This window comes from Triturus cristatus, chromosome 4_1 (genome assembly GCF_964204655.1).
Source record: "Triturus cristatus chromosome 4_1, aTriCri1.1, whole genome shotgun sequence".
NCBI lineage: Eukaryota > Metazoa > Chordata > Amphibia > Caudata > Salamandridae > Triturus > Triturus cristatus.
In genome coordinates this window covers 324,735,097-324,748,922 of record NC_140585.1, presented here as the reverse complement: position 1 = coordinate 324,748,922, position 13,826 = coordinate 324,735,097, and the positions used below count along the sequence as shown (strand labels likewise).

The following is a 13,826-nucleotide window of genomic DNA, read 5'->3' as shown; positions in this document are numbered from 1 at the left end:
TCTGTTTGTGATGCCCTTGAGAACTTTGGCCACTGCCATTGTTCCATCATTTTCTTGACTCTATCCTGCCTGGCAAGCTATGTTGCCCGTGTCACTGCCCCTATGCTAATGAGCTTATCTGCTGGACTATTTAGTGCAATCTGGTGAGAAACCAGATTCAAACTTTTCTGATTAAATGCTCCTTTTCTTTTTGCCTATACTTTCCCCTAGCAGACCTTAACTTGAATCCTGTGTCCTTTGAGAGATTTCTATTGAACCATCCTTTTACCTTGGGAACCACCATTTGCATTCTTTGATTTAATTTGACCAAATGTTTGGATTCTTACTGTGTGCATTAGTAGGCATAATTGTTAAAAATGTTACTTACTTGTAATAATTTTGAATCTCTAATACAATAATTCATGTCTTTTTAAAGATCTGTTGTGAGTCATTTATTTTGAAAATGTATGCTCTTTCTTTGAAACTGTGGTTTAGGAGTTGGCTACCAATTAATGGTCCTCATTGGGTAGCCAGCAGTGGGTCATCCGAAATCTTTCACCCCTTTTTCGGCAGAGAAAGTTCCATCAAAGGACAAATGCCTTTGTGGTAAAGTTTAGCAAGTAGAATTGAAAGTTAACACTCATTTGGGCCCAGTGCTAGACAACCGTTAAAGTGCTTACGCATGCTGTATTAGTAAATCCAGCCCTAGATCTTTAAAATAGATTCATTACCTTAATGCAAATTCAATCGAACTAACCACTTAAGGGCCCATTTCATATTGTAAGGAGCGGGGATGATAATGAAGGCCGAGTTGATAATCCATCTCTACAAATGTGCACACTGTGAATTAGGAAATTTGTACTAAAAGACGCACAGATTGTGCAAGGGTAAATTTACTTTTGCATGGTCCTCTGCTAAAGCTATGACTCACGAGTAATTTTGTTTTCCAAAATATGTTTGAAATCTCATCTAAAAATCAGAAACCAAGCTTGGAAAAAATTGTTGGCAGTTAAAAATACACCAGCAGTTTAAAAGAATATTCAAAAATATATAAAATGAAAGAAAAGAGGTTTTCTGTCTAAAAATGACATTCTCATGTTTTCATGGTTGCAAGTCATTAGCATCAATAGCATGGCCTGAGTAGTCAGTACTAATAATCTGTAAGTTGGTGAAGAGGTAAATGGTCTGGTATTCTGGATGCTGGACAACACCAAGCATTAAGGCCATATTTAATGCCATTCCTTCAATGTGGGCTTGTGCATAAAATCCTGCCGTTACTTAAGTGTAGACATCACCAGCGACAGCAGTGAGAAGAGCTTTCTCCCTAAAAGGTGATAGGCATCTTTATAAACTGATTATATCAAAGTGAAAATGTAATATGCTTCATGTGAAACCTGTAATAAAGTCTTTTAAAAATGATGACTTTTGAACACCTTTACCAGCATGTCATTTATTTGCCAGCTCTAGGAAGTTTAAGCAAGTATTATTGAGTTTTAGCTATAACTACTGACCTCGGAATACCAGGTAATGTTTTACTACTAATTAGGCCCATGACATGTTTTGTGATACACAATATTGGGGAGAATAACGATTGGGGGCTGTATTATGAATAGAAAACACTGCCCTGGTCTGTGCTGCAGAACACCTTTAAATGAGTCAGTGCACCCTTGTATAGTTAATGCACTGCACCATGGGCAGTTGTGAACTCACATCTGCCCTGCTGCCAGGGCAGCACATTAATGAAAGGCAGACAGACCTGCTGTTTCAATCAGCCAGTCAGTCTTTCACAGTGCAGGCAGCAACACTGCCTGCTTTTCCAAGGGGGGCAGAGATCTTCCTGCAGACGCGTGCAGTGTGTGACTGCACCTTCTTGCAAGGGGATGTTGGGGGAAGCTGTTGGACCCTTTTCCCCTCTTTCAAGGGGATACCTCTTTGTGGTGCACAGTCGGTTTAATGCTGATAGCTTTTTTACCTCTGCGCCCACGTCTATAGTTGGTGCAGGCTTCAAAGGTGTTCCCTCATTTGCATGAGGCAACATACCCATTGCAAATGAAGGAACACCCTGTTATGATATTTCCCTGTGTTACATTTGAGCCGGAGCAATCTGTATCATAGAAGTTGCAGGCAGGCAACCACAGACCCTTCTGTAATGCTAAATGTCCCCTGGCATGTAACAGGCTGTAGCACATGCCAGTTTAATACCAGGGTACTTTGTGTAATAGGCTCCTAGATCCTCCCAACACATACCACCACCATCTTACCTCAGTGAGCATGAGGAGGCCAATTAGGTATGAGAAGATGGAGATAAAAAGGAGAAGTAGCTCCCTGCGATTCTTCTTCCGAAAGATAGTGGAGCACATGTCGACCACTGCGGTAACCACGCCCTCCACACCGACAAACTGAGAAGAGATAAGTACAGTGCAGTTGTTAAAACATGCCTTCAATCATCAGTGATGTCACTGACGTATAGTTCAGAGGTGTCCAATCAATATTGTAAACCATCTTTGTTAGGACTGAACGGAGCCCAGGAACTAATGTGTAAGAGCAAAACAAATGTTCAGTGGCTCAATGTTTAACAGGGGAGCCCATCACTAATGAAGTGAAGGTTGCGAAATGCCAAGGCTGCCAGTTCTTGACGCCACCACATGCCTCTTTCTATCACCAACTTACATTTTGCTTCTATTCATCTCACTATTCCAGGTTCTTTTCCATCCATGCTTTTTCTATTTTTCTCTATATTGCTATCTTTCTCTCCTTTCTTTTTCTTCCTATCCTGACTTTTTCTTGCTTGCTTTGGGCCTTGCTTGCTTGCTGGTGCCCACTATTTAAATCCAGCAGCACACATTATTCACTAGGGCATTGCCATTCATTCAAGCACCACACAACAATGACAAAATTATCTGGATGTCATTGTTATATGAGTACTGTGCTTCATTTTTCTTAAACAGCTGTGAAATTACCTGTTGCTTTTCATTCCCAAGAGTGTGACATGACAGGGTTTGCATGTAGGTATCCCTGCATCATTCTAAGGATGGCAGCATAGAATCCTCTTAAAGTTCCCTGTCCATCACAACATTAGCACTGCCCAGCCCACAACAACTCTGCCACAATTCAACAAAGCAATGAACAGGCCTTGAGAAAACGATCCCTATGCCAACATAATGATTCACAATGCAGTGCTAAACATGTCTAAGCACAGTCAACATGAAGACCCATGATTAACAAAACAGCCATAGACGATTCTCAGGTCAAGACTGCATGTGTTCAAAATCTCACTGCAGCGTCGGGTCATCGGAATAATTCACAAAAAGGCCTGGGGTAGCATAGGTGAAACATTGAGCCTTTAACTTTAATGGAGAAACAAAAACAAATAATGGGTAGACTTTTTGAATTATTCTCAACCAAAAGTAATTACTCAGAGTCGCAATCCAGTTGATTTTGTTTTTTGCCCACCATACGCTCTGCCACCAAAGACAGAAGCAGGACATATGTACTTCAGCCTTGATCCTGTTCCAATACAAACAGTCCAGACTGAACTGTCAGGCAAGATCCCCATCTGTCCTAGAATACAATCAACCCCAGACTGAGTTTCATCCTATTTGTGCCTCTTCAGTGGAATGAACCTTGATTTTAGTGGCACAATTACAAGTTTGACACCCTCCTCATCACAGAAACATGGTTAACGCCCACATCTTCGTACATTCTAGATGTCCCTTTTCCCACAGGCTACAGCATCCATTTTGTAGAGCGTGCAAATAAGAAGGGAGAAGGCTTCACTGTCATTCATGAGTTCTCCTGGTTCTGCATCTTAGACAAGCAAGTAGCATTATGCCATTTATCACTTTCTGCAACTCAGATTGCCGCCTTCCACCTAGTCTATCGGCCTCTCTGGCAGAACAAGGACTTCACTGAAGAATTCTCTGATCTCCTCACCACCTTGTCCATCTGACATGCCCATACCATCCTCTTGAGAGACTTCAACTTCCCAGACAACAAGAATTTAAAATAAATCTAAAACAAGAGACACCTGTAGTGTCTTGTTTCATTGCCTTATGACCATGCATGGAATGTAGAACCCCAGGTTGCTAAGGAAGGCTGTGGAACTGGTCAGTTGACAGTCTCCAGTGCTGGATGGGGTCTCTGGAGTTACCTGCATAATAAATACTCCTTCAATGTTACTGATGTCTCTGACTATGTTTCTGCGTAAGTTAGATCTTACATTTGGCGTCGAGGATGGGATGCAAAGCACACTGGATTAGCAACTGGTCCTGCTTCGTCTTGTTTCAAAGAGAAGACGTCTAGGTGTCCAGTTCTCACGTTGGAGATCAGCCTACGAAATGTCTTCACTTTACTACAGATTTCGACTGCGGGTGAGGCTCGCTCCTGACCATGAAGACTTCAATGACTGCAAATCTTCATTGATCGTCACGTGAGTTGAGGCATTGCTGTGTTGCTAAGATACTGCCTAGTCACCAGTATCGTGACTCGCTGCCTCTCAACAAGGTTTCCTGCATCGCATCTCACCCACAATCCTTCACTCATTCACCGCCAATGTGTGACATCACCCCGTTGCGAGCGCCATTTTAGATTGGGCTCTACGCAAGTCGGAGTGTCTTCACCTCTGACGTGCACAGCTTTATTCATTGGGATACATCATGTGCGCAGACACCCGCTGACGTGCACAGCTTACCAACATATTATTACAAGGTGTCTGCGCTGATGCGCACAGCCAGCTACATTTCAATTTTGAACGTGTCTGCGCTGTTGCGCACAGCTATTCCACCTAATCTCTGGTACAAAGTTTTTCAAGGTTTCTGCGCTGATGCACACATCAATTTACATTTAGCTTATTTTCCCGTGATTGTAAAGGTATCTACACCTAATTACCTACTCTTCAAGCCGTGTGAAGGAGTCTGCGCAACCTCTTCTAGCTGTGTGAAGGAGTCTGCTCAACCTCTTGCTCTGTGTGCATTTAGGTTTCTGCGCTGATGCACACAGCCATCTCCATTTTAACATGTTTTACTGTAATTTGTAAAGGTATCTACGCTTAAATACCTTCTCTACTAGCTGTGTGAAGGAGTTGGCTTATGAAGGAGCCTACGCTGATGCATTTCTTCTAATCTACTGTATTAGTAGGGCATGATATTATTAAATTCCATATTCTTTTTGAGCTCACAATTCATTTTTGGTGCTGCTGATTATACTTTGTTACTCTCTCCACTTTCAGTGTTTCAATTGACAGTCGCCAAGTTGTCAATGGTATCATACAAGAAGTAGAGGCCACAGAATGGCTTTTTCCGATCGTTATGGCACGCAAAGCCAATGGCGAGGCCAGGCTGTGTGTGGATTTGAGAGAGCTCAACAAGGTGGTGGTCGTGGATCATTACCCTCTGCCCAACATCAGTGAAATGTTGTGCTCAGTAAGCGGGGCTAAACATTTCTCGTTCCTCGATTTAACTTCTGCCTACCATTAGGTCAAGTTACACCCTGTCTCTCAAGAGCTTACGGCCTTTGTGACACCATTTGGCACTTTTACATTTTTGAGAATACCTTTCGGTCTTATTTCCGCCGCCTCTGTGTTTCAGAGGGTCATAGCAAGCATCTTTTTGAGCTCACAATTCATTTTTGGTGCTGCTGATTATACTTTGTTACTCTCTCCACTTTCAGTGTTTCTGGTGACAGTCGCCAAGTTGTCAATGGTATCATACACGAAGTAGAGGCCACAGAATGGCTTTCTCCGATCGTTATGCTACGCAAAGCCAATGGCGAGGCCAGGCTTTGTGTGGATTTGAGAGAGCTCAACAAGGCGGTGGTCGTGGATTATTACCCTCTGCCCAACATCAGTGAAATGTTGTGCTCACTAAGCGGGCCTAAACATTTCTCGTTCCTCGATTTAACTTCTGCCTACCATTAGGTCAAGTTACATCCCGTCTCTCAAGAGCTTACGGCCTTTGTGACACCATTTGGCACTTTTACATTTTTGAGAATACCTTTTGGTCTTATTTCCGCCGCCTCTGTGTTTCAGAGGGTCATGGCACGCATCTTGAGGGGTGTAGATGGGGTGAAGATTTATCCAGACGACTTTCTGGTGTTTGGTCTTGACGCCAAAGAGCATGACAGTAGGATGGGAGTGGTCTTGGGAAGGTTATGCGATGCAGGTCTGACTTTGAGGGCTGATAAGTGCCGCTTTGATGGGGTAGAGATCGAGTATTTAGGGCATTTGTTGTCGTCTAATGGCATCAAACCCAAACCGGCCTTGGATGATACAATTTGCAATCTTAGAGTTTCTAGAGATAAGGTCGAACTTGTGAAGTTCTTATGGATGGCGGAGTTCTATCATAAGTTTATTCCCAACTTTGCTGGAGTTACAGGACATTTAAGAAATCTTCTAAAAAAGGGTTGTGAGTTTGCATGGTGCAAGTCTTTTGGTAATGAATTCGAGAACTTGAAAGTTTGTTTGAGCAAAGCTCCTGATCTAGGCAGCTTTGACCCAAAGAAGGTTTCTTATTTATTGACTGATGCAAGTTCTAAGGGTCTTGGTGCGGTTCTCCGTCAGAAATCTGGTGGTGAGGAGAAGGAGAATTTTGTTATTGTCTAGGCCTTTGAGAGACACGGAGTGCAATTATTCGGTCATCGAGAGGGAGGCTCTCGCCATATTTTGGGCCATCCGCAAATTGTGTGAGTTCCTGTGGGGCTGTAGGTTCACAGTTTTAATTGATCATATACCACTGAAGGAGGTATTTTTGAGGAAAGGCTTTGATTTTGTTTCTCACCGTATTCGAAAGTGGGTAGTAGCTCTGCAAGAGTTTGACTTTATGTTTTCTTACCTTCCTGAGACAAGTAACACATTGGCTGACTGTCTTTCTAGGTTAGGTGATGTCCATGTTGAAGTAAATGTGGTTCCTTGTGAAGGTGAATGGTTCAGTGGTAAAGAACTTGAGGAGGAAGTTTGTGTGTATGTCATTAGTGATTGTATAGTGTCTGAAAATGAATAGAGGGAGTGTTTAGCTAAGGACGTGTTGTTGCAAAAGGTGGGGACGATGGTTTTGGGCGAGTGGTGTGAATAAAAAGATTGCAGTGAGGAACTGAAGGGCGTTTGGCAGATTAAAGATGAATTGTCGCTCGCTGACGGTATTCTCTTGAGAGGCAGTAAGTTGGTTCCTCCTTGTGATCTGTGGGAACGGCTGCTGAAGAGCGCCCATGCCAGCCATATGGGAATTGTTAAGATCAAAGAGAGAATTAGAGAAGCTTATTGGTGGCCTGGCATAGATGTTCATGTAGAGAGGGTTGTCAGAAAATGTACAGAGTGTACTTGTAGTGATAGGATATTAAAGTCCAGAACTCAACCCATGGTAATAAGGGGCCCTGGTCTGATATTGCCATAGACATTTTGGGTCCAGTTAAAAGGAAGGCATGTGACCGGTATGTGTTGGTTTGTATGGACATGTACTCACGATGGCCAGAAATCAAGGTTGTGAACTCTGTAGAGTCGACGGTCATTATTGATTTTTTGGATGAAATGTTTGAGAGGGAGGGTTTCCCTTTTTCTCCGCTTTCGGATAATGGTGTCCAAATCACCGCCAGAGTTTTTGAGGATTTCTTGTCTTGTAGAGGGATTAAGCATAAGAAGGCAACTCTCTAACATCCTAAAAGCAATGGTGTTGTTGAAATGTTTGTGAAGGTTTTGAAGGAAACTTTGTGGCAGGGCAGTGCAACAGAATTAGACTGGGAGCTAGATATGAGTAAGAAAGTCAAAGTGTATAGGTTTACCCCAATTCCTCTACTGGGGTATCCCATTTCCACCTGTTCAAAGGAAGAGTGGCAAACAATGAGTTGTGTCCTTCATGGGTGTTCTCTAAAATATCTATGGTTGATGATAATGTCGGTCATGTGGAAGGATGGACAGAGAGAGAAAGGCGTGTGGTGGAAAAGAGAAAGATTTGGTTTGATGACCGCAAAGCTGTGAAAGAAACTGTTGTTTATGTTGGTTAAAATTAAGTTTCCGTGCTTGGGTACAGGTTCTTCAAAGTTTAGCAAACCTTTTAAGGTTATCAAGGTTTTTAAGAATTCCATTAAGACCAATGACCACAGGGTGTGGAACCTGAACAGAGTTTCTGAATGTGATCCCATGAATGTGTCTGGTTCCACCATGTTTACCTCAGAGTCTATCCCTGGAGAAATGAGCTCTAGACCTCATAGGGCTGTCAGACATCCATCCAAATTGCAAGACTTTGTCTAGTATCCTGCAGCATCAGGATCTTCTTTCTATGCTGTTCTCATGTTATGTGGTGCTCATATTTTTGGGTTTCACACTTTCCGTTTTATGTAGAAAGCCTCATTGTTAGCATTTTTTTGCATGCATATATTTGGTTGTTCTTCTCTTACAGCGTTTATTGTATATTGGGGGAAGGTGATGTAGTGTCTTGTTTCATTGCCTTATGACCATGCATGGAATGTAGAACCCTAGGTTGCTAAGGAAGGCGGTGGAACTAGTCAATTGACAGTTGCCAGTCTCCGGTGCTGGATAGGGTCTCTGGAGTTACTTGCATAATAAATAGTCCTTCAACTTTATGGCTGTCTCTGCATATGTTCCTCTGTAAGTTAGATCTTACATCACCCTTTTTAATCTCTTAGATACACTTAACTTGGTAAAGCATGTCATGCAACTAACACACTCCAAAGGCTGCATACTCAAACTTTTCTTCTCAACGTCGATAACAATCCAATGCAAACCACACATACCACTGAAGTTGACTGACTACTGTACCTTTCACTTTCTTTATGTTAGCGTCCTACCAACAAATCAAGGTCAACACAAAAGAGAAGACCAGACTTTTCCATTGACAATCTAATGCATGAATTTATCTCTCACTCTATCAAAGCCACGTCTGATGCCAATATCCTTTTAAACAACTTCATCAAGTTTTGGAAAGCTATTAGAAGATGCATGCCCCAATTACCCCACACAAGTGCAAACCAAAGCTTTAAACACCCTGATACTCTAAAGACCTTGCTGACAATAACAAAATCCATCTGCAGACGGGAAGGAAAATGGAAGGAAAACAGAACTCCAAAGGACCTCTTGACACTGAAGTGCCTCCACTCAACATGCAGACAGCCCACCACAGCAGCCAAAGCTACTATATAAAAACACCCAATAAAACCACCAGCAGAAGTAGTGCGTGGTTCAGTCCAATCACGCATTGCATCAACCCCTGCCGGACTCACCTATTCTTCACTCTATAGATAAGTGCAATGCCATCAACCTCTTCATCAGTATAAAAATACAGACAATGCGACAGCACATCAGCGACGCCAAGCCTGCTTCAATATGTACACCCAACCCTTCTAGTAGAACCCTACAATGACCAGCCTTCAAAGCCCTATCTTGCCCAGATGTCACTGACATACTTAACTTCCTCTAAGCCACTTCTTATGAAGATGATGTCTTACCATCGTCCTTCATCAGCCTCTTTCTGGGTATGCATTCTTACTCCTACTTACCATTGTTAATGCTTGCTTCACTCGAGGCATCTTCCCAGAAGCTCTCAAGGCAAACAAAATGCTCCCATTCATAAAGAGACATACACTAGACTCAGATGACTTTGCCAACTATCTGCTTATCACTCATCTATCATTCAACTGCAAGTTCATTGAAAAATCAAAGATCATATTTATGACGCTGAACATCCTGTAATTCTGGGCAAATCACTTATTCTCCCCGTGCCTACCAAAAATGAATGTGTGTACTCATGTAACATAACTGGTGCTATGTAAAGTGCTCTGATACCCAATTCGGGTCAAGTTCGCACTATATAAAACTCTGCAAAAAAAGATAAAATAAAAATATTTGAAGATGGGATTTTTCAAACCTGCTTTGAGGAAGCAGCAGTGATTAAAAAGATAGAGAGCATGGGGAAACAAATTAACCCAGACCCTGAAAAAGAGAGACAGCTTAGTGTTTTGAATTCAACATTTAAACATGAAGAAATTATCAGTCCCTGCATTTTAAATCATGAAAATGTGAACCAGTGTCAGGAGAAAGAATTAATTTTCCTGATTAAGGAAACAGCTACATGTGCAGTAACTACACATGATAGACTGACTGATTTGGCTCAAAAATATGAAATTGATGTTTCAGGAAGTTTTCCATTTCAGAAAAGTTTCATGGTACATATGAATGATGAAGCAAATGAGACAATGTGTTCTTCAGGATTGCAATTCCACATTGGAGATATAATGAAATATATGTTCAAATGCAATGGGTTTTTGGAAATTAGTAGACAAGTGAGAAAGAAAACATGAGTTGAAAAATAGACCACCAGACCTAGCAAGGAAGCTGGATAAGAAAAAGAAACCACCAGATCTAGTTGAGGAAAATAATAAACAGGATGAAGGAGAAGCTTTTGCTTACTCATTGAGAGAAAAGGTGGGAGAAGTGCATGTTCACGTGCCACGGAACAAAAGTGAACTTGCAGCATTTCTGAACAGATTCCCACAATTGAGAGACAAACCTATGCTGTGGTACCCATAAATTGATGGATTTGTTGAGATTTTAAAGGAGTTATGTATTAATTTGAAAATGATTTTTGACACTGCCATGCAAACTGCATTATGGTTTGAATCTAAAGTTGCTGTGCAAAGGCCAGGTGAGGAGACAATGAAAAAGGTTTACATGAACGCACCATAATTTTCTGTGGTTATAGAGAAAAACGTAGCACTGATTACTTTCCTGAAGGGCAGAGTGCCAGCAAAGGATGTTAATTGGGTACAGATTAAAAGAACACAGGATGGAAGTAAAGGTGTTTGGTTTGTGCAAATTCAGGTATGGATGTTGCGCTGCTGGAAAAAATATCATTTTGCCATCTTTGTAACAGATTTGAGCATTGGAAGAAGAAATGTAAATTTAAACCTGATGCAGCAAATGGAAATGCACAAACATAGAGAGAAATGCAGGTGCAAAATGTGCCAGTTCAGCAAATGCAGATGTCAGTTCAGAAACAGGTGCCAATGACAGGAGTTTTTCAAGCCCAGATGCTCCCACAAAATATGGAAAATGCTAAAATTAATTTAAATAAGTTGTCAAGAGCAAATGTAAATTCTTTCCAGAAATGATATCAGAACCCATTTCAACAGGTTGCTGTATTTGAAAATGAGAGTTTTAACCCTAACAACTCTGGATTTACCAAGTCCATTGTGGAAACAGTGGAAGGGCCAGACTTAGTTGTAGGAATTTTAAAAAGAGAAATTACAAACCCAGTTTTAGAAGAGGTTGCAGCAAAAATAAGCCCATTTGAGGAAAGTTACCAATTTGCTGTTTGTGTTAAAGGTCTGGCAGGAAAACAATTGTTTTGCAAATTAAACAGCACAGATTACTGTACACCAGATGATGTTAATTATCAGGTTTCTGATCAGGATGTACATTTTAAAATGGCCCAACAAGAGACAGCTATAGCAGAAATGACAGTTGAAAAATTACCTTCCGATTTGAAAGAAATAATAAACACAGAAATAGGGGAGTTCACAGAGAAGGATGTCAGATTAATAAAATGGGCAGAACATGTCTTATTCAAATTAGAACCAGATGACATGTATTCAAGAACACCATCAGTTGCAGACATTTTACCCATAATTGGAGATAAACTAAGTAAAGGATTTATAATGGAATTAATTAGATGTTTTTGTAACTTTCTGATCACAGGTTCACAGAAACTAAATAAAAATTACAGATTAGTGCAGGAGATTAATAGCATAACTGTTCTATGTTGTCCTGTGGTACCGCATCCAGCCAACATATTTTTTCACATTCCATGTGCTGAAGAATGGCATACTGTTATTGATTTTTGTCAAGTTCACGTCACAGTGTAATTGCATGAAGATAGTCAGGAGTACTGTCAAAAAGAATATGAATTTCTGGGACACATAATTGGAAAGGGAGCTAGAAAGGTGTCACCAGAGAGAGTGGAAATAATGCACCAGATAAATCTACCTCAAATTCAGAAAGACGTCAGGATGTTTTTAGGAATAGTTGGCTGCTGTAGAGATTGGTTACTAAAACTTTCCCTAGTGGCTAAGCCTTTACTGATGCGTACACACAAGGATGTGTCTGATCCGCTTCCATTGGACAACAATTGCACAAAAGCATTCCTAGAGTTGAAAGAGAAAAAGTGTTGCGCCCCGGCACTAGGAATGCAAGTTTATTTAAAAGAAAATACATGAATATACAGTGAGAGGGAGGGCTGCGCTCTCTCGGTGCCTATTCAAAAACATGAATGTGTTCAAAGGTCTGTGACATATTTCCCAATGACCATTGACCCCAATGTCACAGAAATACCCAGCTGCCTTAACTTAGTAGCTGTGGTAAATGTAAGTCATAAAAAGAGTGGGAATATAATGATGGAATGTCCAAATGCTAAAATGGTTCCTTCCTTTGTGGACTTATTCTGTGAAAATACTGTGAGCAAGAAATGTCTAAATTCAAATGTATTCAGCATACTGCCAGCAAATGAAATTGTTTGTGATGAAACTAAACCTGAATGTCTAGGTGTCATGAATCTATGCATAAAGCCAAAGTTAGATTTTAAGGATGAACGTCTGATTGAGCCAAACAATGTCCATTTTGAAGATGGCTCATATTTTAAAGGTAACAATGACACATTACGAGCAGCACATGATGTGCTCCTTATAAATTATGCTATAAAGCTTCATGGCTTTCAGTAGTAACCTCAGCCCAAAATTCAAAATTGATTGCCCCTACCATAACATGCAGTATAACTGCATAAGGGGAGAGAAGTTGGCCTAACGGCTAGGGCGCTCGACCTCGGACCTAGGGAACTGGGTTTGAGTCTCGGTAATGACGATGAACATCCTGTGATTCTGGCCAAATCACTTAATCTCCCCGTGCGTAACAAAAAATGAATGTGTGTCCTCATGTAACGTAACTGGTGCTATGTAAAGTGCTCTGATACCCGATTGGATTCGGGTCAGGTTTGCGCTATATAAAACACTGCAAAAAAAAAAAAACTGCTCAAATGGGAGTCACTATTGTCATGGGAGAGACAAATGCTAATTCAGTTGCACAATGTTGTGTTCTGTTAGCCTATACATTCAATGGAATTTTCACAGGTGAATCTGGAAAGGATACTGTTTATCTAATGCTAATGATAATGACTTACACTTGTAAAGAACTAATAGAGGCTTAAGAAAATGTTTCAGAAACAGAACAACAATGTTGTATCAGAACAGATTTTGAGAAAAATTACAACTGCATAGGAGTAAAAGTGTTATTGCAAAAACTGATGCCCAGGTATAGATTACCAGTTTCTCTGAAATCAGATCATAATGAGGTCTCAAAGATGATGTGTGCAGAACCACAGATTGGACAAAGATTGGATTGTAGCTATCTGCCTGAAGTTTCAAGCACAATAAAGCAACACAAAGACAGCACAGAGTTACACTTTGCAAAAGACTGTGTTTCAGCATCACTGAAGTGGCTTGAATATGTACATGCAAATGAACTTGTGAAAAAAACTGATGAAAAGACTAGCCATTGCTGTGAAGGTCTGACTGAAGTGGAGCTTGTAGTTTCTCACCAGATTGCAGCGGCTACACAAGATCTGCATAATGCATGATGCCAAACTTTGATCTGAGAGGTGCTGTGAAATGGAAAGGCCTGTTCCAAATGATCCTGGCAAAGACTGTTGTGAAATGTGGGGGCCTTCCAAAATGGGTGCATGCCTCCCACACACGTATGGTCCCGTGTCCCCTTGATAAAACAGCTCCTCTTCAAGAAAAGATGCCAGCAGTGGTCAAAAGCCAACAGATGAGGGTCAGTCAAGCTGTAAGGG

The 13,826-nt window shown here is 41.1% G+C and overlaps 1 protein-coding gene across 6 annotated transcripts in view; it reads right to left on the bottom strand.

The window, feature by feature from the left end:
* LOC146854878 (sodium- and chloride-dependent GABA transporter 2-like) overlaps positions 1–13,826 on the bottom strand; it is a 1,159,405-nt gene that overhangs the window by 125,449 nt on the left and 1,020,130 nt on the right. For all 6 annotated transcript variants that reach the window (XM_085652286.1, XM_085652283.1, XM_085652284.1 and 3 more), the window contains one exon: positions 2,241–2,378. In XM_085652286.1, coding sequence (XP_085508412.1) covers positions 2,241–2,378 — 138 coding nt within the window. The remainder of the gene's footprint in view (positions 1–2,240; positions 2,379–13,826) is intronic.